We start from the raw sequence: 6000 nt of genomic DNA, 5'->3' as shown, positions 1-6000 counted from the left end.
CATGGCCCCGTCTTCTTCCTCCCCATGTAAAACTCCAAGTACATTCAATTCCTCGGTGCACCCAACAATTTCATTATTTGAAAAAAATTGTGAATATGGTATCAGGCACATTATCAACAACAACAAAAAGTCATTATACATATAATTTAAGACTTAAAGAAGTAAATTTATTGAAACAAATCATCAACAACCACCAAGTCAGACTTATGATGCTTGACAAGGGCGGTGGACGTGTGGTTAAGAATACCAATGATTATATTAACAAAACATTTGTTATGCTTTATAGTGAGACCTATGACGAAGTTTCTAATAATCAAATAAATATTGCTTATCAAAGCTTGGTTATGTTATTGGGTGATTTATTGTTACACGGTTTCATCAACAAAACTGACCATGATTTCCTTTTAGTTACCAACCCTAGGACTCCCATCATCTTACAAAACTTCCTTTGCACCTGATAGTAAATACAAAGTCATCTAAGACTTTTACTATTGCTAGTTTTATTGACTGGTAGCTAAAGGAGGTGGGTAACAATATTTGTCACCTTTCACAAGGATTCACGGGATTTTCCTGTGCAACAATAATTTTATTTTTGTTACTATTGATGTTAAATATGTTACTGATGTTAAAGACCTATTCTCACTGATTCCTTACCACACAGGTCTTGAAAGATTTTATGAAGTTTTAGTTTTAATACTGATATTGAGTACAACAGAATTAAAACCTTAACAGATTTAATGCAGATGGTTCTGGACAATAACTACATTTTTTGAAGGGCATTTATTCAGGCAACAGACTGGTGTAGCAATGGGAGCAGATTGTGCCCTCATTTTCACAAACACAATTATGGCCCATTGGAAAGATAACTATGTTTTTCCTTCATCTTTCCAGAACTGTTGGTCACTGCATGATAAGGCACTTTTTTGAACTAATACCACAGATAAATTAAAGGAATTGTTTAGTACATGAATTCCACAACAGGGTTTTTGTAGTTTACTATGAGCTTTTCCCATTATAAAATTAATTATTTAAACTTAACCATTTTTAAGAACAGACAAGGATGTTGTTTTGAATCTGATATTTCTAGGAAAGCAACATTTCTTTATTATGCTTTAGCAGTAGGCACCCTAAAAACCAAAAAAGATCCGTGGTAAAATGCCAATTTGTGAGATTATCTCATATGATCTCGCAGGAGGACCTACTTACCCAAGAATGTTCAAAACTGAAAAAGATGCTTGAGGTCTGACATTATCCTTCTAGCTTTGTCAACATATTCTATGAAGAGGTTAAAACCAAGAGGGAAAATAGCTTACTTTACCCCTTGTTAAGTCAGGGAAACCACATCAGTTTAATAAGCTACCTTCCAACAGCACAACTAGCTACAATAAGGCACTGATATTTGCTTATAATCTTGATTTTTATGATATTGAACAAGTGGTGAGTAAGAATTGGAACATTTTCTTGGTTAGCCAGGAACACTTGGAAGTGCTAGGCTCTTCCCCTAAATTCATTTACAAAAATACTTGTTCTAATTCCTTAATTGAAAGGGCTGGAACCCTTGATGTGATTGGCAATATGAAAAAAATGTGGGCACTGTAATCAATGTAATTACATATTAGAAGGATCTAACTTTTTTATTCAGGGGTATGGCAAGATAAGATTGAGCCAGAGTCATCGGTGTTCCAGAGTAGATGTGATATATGTAAGCCCAGTGCCAACACTGTCAGTTTTTATATTGGGAAAATTTTACAAACTCTGAGAACTAGAATTTATCAACATCTTTATGACATCAAGAAGGATGAGCATAATGTCCTTTATAAAATATCAGTACTCATAGTGCACATAGTTTTAAATTTTACATTATTGACCACATTAAAGTGGACACTAGAGGTGGCCTGGCTGATGATTTATTAGAGTTTAAGGAATTAAAATGGCAGTTCATGACAAATTCAACTGGTTACAGTGGTTTAAATAATGTATTTGAAAGTAGCATTCTTCAATTAAAGGCATCTTTTTATGTTATAGTTATTTTTTTTTTACATAGACTCAGTAAAGGAGGCTGTTTTTATAGTTTTCTTTTTGAGTCAATCTACTTTATGTAGTGTTTTGTTTCAATTACTGTGTCCATCTGTATTTTCTCAGTTAAGGTCAGTTGTGGAATATAAATTTACACGTTCTATTGTCAATCATTTTTTAACAGACTTTTAAATGTTTTTTGTAAAAACCCTTCATGAGTTTTAAAATTTGATTAATTTCCTACAACAATATTTATATAATCATTAATATTATTGTTTGTTTACTACAATTTTTTAGTAGTTTTTGTAATAGCACTTTAATTATTTGAATGAGAATTTATGGTTAGGTATATAATTAATTCAATTAGGTCATGTGATATGTTTAATGGATAGGGTTTTGGTAAATAAAAAAAGGTTTTCATTGCTTTATTTTGATCTGATAAAGTCCAGACACTAAGACAAAAGCACTTAACATTTTATTTGTATTTACTTATTTAATAAATTTGAGTGTTTGATCCTCTGCTCCTGTTTTTTCATGGTTTTTATTAGTTTTATATTAGTGGTGTCTTTTCATTACTAGTTTTCAATAAACATGGTTGTCCAGGATAATGGTCTGTAGTCTGCCAACATAAAGTTGAACAAAATTCCAGCATTGTACATGCAAGTCCTATTATGCATGGTCTAATGGTCAAATCAAGAGAACAGCGTAGACAGTAAACAATATAATGAAGTCTATGGACAGCAATGACGAATGTTGCATGCCTTTTTATAAATCTATTTTGAAATCTCACTGACAGTCTTATAGCCATGGAAATGACAAAGTATATTGTCCTGCCACCCACTATACCTCAATTTATATTAAGGAATAGTTGAATAATCACTTTTTTTTAATAATGCCCCTATACCCCCAAATGTGGAAGCTTTGCTCTCATGTCCCTAATGGTTACTAAATACACTAACTTGAGGCTTCACCAGCTGGGCAAAGCCCAGATTACCAGAGTTTGATTAACAGCTTGGCTGCTTGACAGCACAGGAAGGGAGGACTGGTGTGGCCATCCTCGGGGGAAGGATGCATTAGCAGGCAAGCGACAGCATGTCTTATATGCAGGCACAAATTCAGTGTTGGAGACCTGAGAGACTGTGTGCTTGCATCTTAGTAGGGAGACAGAGTAGTCATACTGGCATATGCCACTTACAGAACTGGAAGACAGACCAGTGCACAACACTCCCTTTGCATGTCCAAACCGCCAGAATGCTGAGGACCAAGCATGCACATGAAAGCGCTAAGGCTTGAACCACAAAGAAACAAACTACCCAATGGCTGCCTCGATGACTGCCTATCTTGGTTGGCTCTCACTCCAGTATATGGTGAATGAGTAGGCCAGAAGATCAATGGTAGCAATTCACAAACAGACAGTGAGGGGATATATGTACGACTCCCAAACATGCAGAATCTAAAAGATTTAGGCTCTTTGCTTGGAAGTGTTTCCATAGGTATTTTTATACCCCAAGTAGACTCCAAAGAATTTTTCCTCAGGTAGACTGCAAATACTGGGGGTGTGATGGGAAAGAAAGGGGTAACTGGGAACATATTTTTTGGAAGTATAACAAGTTGGCAAACTTTAAAAACTCCTCGTAAACTACTCTATCAGAAATACTGGGTGAGCAAATTGGTGTAACTAAGGAAAATGTTTTTTTGAGCTATGACACAGATCTGAATTGCCTAGACATAGTAAGTCTTTAATGAGTCTAATTATGGTGGCTGCCAAAAAAACAATTACTAGAAAATGGAAACAAAGTCTAAACCAAATGTACTAGAAGTACTGAATATAGTAACAAAGATAAAACAACTGGAAATGGAATCTTTACAAAAGGATAGGAGTAAATTGCAGGAACAATACATGCAAAACAATGTTTTGGGAGGAGGAATAAGGTTTAAAAGAAGGCAGGATTTGAATGAGCTATGTAATGTTTGACTGACTATGACTGGACAGATTATAAGTGATGTACAATGTTTGCCAGTAAGAATCTGTCAATATGGTTTGTTTTCATGTATGACTGTGTATGTCTTAAGTGATAATTTAATAAAGATGTTTTAATGGTCAGAAGGCAGCAAAGCAACAGATTTTTTTTGAGGCTGCACCAACTTTTTAATAAATGGAATAAACATCAATCCCTTTATTCCATGTTACTGCAGCCTTGGAGTCTATAGATTTAAAAAATGAGAAGAATGGGGCAAAGCCTCACATCAGGGGCACAGGTGGGCACAGTCCACCTGCAAAAAACAGTTTTATAAATGACAGCACATTCCTGTACTCTATGACAGTATAGTGGGAGGTGGCAGAGGTGGCACAGTGCAGTCAGGAGGAGGTAACATTTTTGGTGAGATGTCAATGTATACAAGTCTTAATCAGCATTTCAGGAATAAAGAAATTCTTCACTGCAAGATGTTCATCTTTCCCCTGAACAGTTCCATACTGATCATAGATTAAAAGGAAGAATTTCTAGGTCCCCTTCTTCAGCAACTGCTAAAAACAAAAGTTAAGCTCAAGAAAGACTGAAAAAGAATCAGGCAAGGGAAGATAAGAATTTTACTCTGCCAATCATGCTAGACCTGTGAAAGAGGGAAGAAATAACCACTTAGAACAGTTCTACTGAAAAAAATGTAACTTTAAAGAAATGTGAGCAGCCAATGTCATCTGATGTTTGTGTTTCAGATGGAAAAGTTCTCAGAAAAGAGGAGACATTTGTTCAAAACGACTGTCTCAAATCAAATGCATGGCAGACTGCTAGTGATGCAGGTTTTCAGAGGGACATTTCTAAAGAGGTATCCCAAAAGACATTTGCTGTGGTGGCTGTTAGACCTAAACCAATCGCACTGCTGAAACAGACACCTTGTGCATAATATCCACAGATATCAACACCCAATAACAGAAGAACAAATGACATTCTCAAAGTTTTCTAGAACTAGTAGTTTATTTGGAACACCAGCTACGTATACCAACATTTCACTAAATGAAACATGAAAGCAAACACAAATAAATGAAATGAGAATTACTACAGTGCAGTAAAAATAACCACCTGCTTAAAGAAGTTTTTTTTTTCAATTCTGAAAAAAGGGAGGAAGCGTATGTATATGTCTTTAAATATTAAGTACTTTTGGTCTTATCAGAGTCCAGTACATATGCCACATGCTCTGGTTTTCCATTAACTAGTGCACAGTTTGAAAGTTCAGCTAAAAGAGCTGGCAGCCTACTTCTTATGTCTTTCCTCCTATCGTCATAGTTGTACTATGCATAAGAAGTATCAAATGGCAAACTTTTTGCAAAGGTAAGATAGTGGTAAATGAGCTATGAAGTTATGCATTATGTCAACATTTAAGGAGATTACAGTATATATAGTATCCTTACTTGTTCTTACCATTGATTACTGGTGTGTAAACAACAATGCCAGCCAGATTAGGATCCGAAACAGTTCTGTCTAGTATAAGGCCACCGATGCTGAAAAATAAATTGCAACATTTCAACTGTAATTATAGAGCAGGTAAATCAAATGCTAGCTTACTGCTGAAAAAACAAATATCCATGAATGTATTTATATTTTAAAAAGGCTGGGAAGCAGCACAAATGGCTACTGTGGCAAGCAAATAGTTCAAGGATGCTGGCAGACTGAGGAATCCCTGATGCACAGAAGATTTGAGTAATATAAAGAAAAATAAAAGGTATGGTAGCAACAATATTTTTCTGTGTGGTGCCAACCTAATGCAGACTTCAGAAAGCTACAAGTGTGTTATTAATTGATCAAGTCCCCATGACACCCTCACTCTTTTAGCAAAACACACATGCTGACTCACACTTGATAAAATAATGTGACACACAACGCAAGCAGCTGTTTTCAGATGCTTATGCTAATAATGCAACTTACTCAGAGCACAGAGTGTGACAATGAATGCTGTGATACTCAGTTTCCCAATTTGCTCAATGTG

The 6000-nt window shown here is 35.4% G+C and overlaps 1 protein-coding gene across 2 annotated transcripts in view; it reads right to left on the bottom strand.

Annotated features, from left to right (window-relative positions):
• SLC41A2 (solute carrier family 41 member 2) overlaps positions 1-6000 on the bottom strand; it is a 1208246-nt gene that overhangs the window by 453543 nt on the left and 748703 nt on the right. For both annotated transcript variants that reach the window (XM_044087830.1, XM_044087831.1), the window contains exon 8: positions 5436-5515. In XM_044087830.1, the coding sequence (XP_043943765.1) occupies positions 5436-5515 (80 nt within the window). The remainder of the gene's footprint in view (positions 1-5435; positions 5516-6000) is intronic.

This window comes from Protopterus annectens, chromosome 11.part0, assembly GCF_019279795.1.
Source record: "Protopterus annectens isolate FY-2018-M chromosome 11.part0, PAN1.0, whole genome shotgun sequence".
Lineage (NCBI taxonomy): Eukaryota > Metazoa > Chordata > Ceratodontiformes > Protopteridae > Protopterus > Protopterus annectens.
This window is presented reverse-complemented; position numbering and strand designations above follow the sequence as displayed.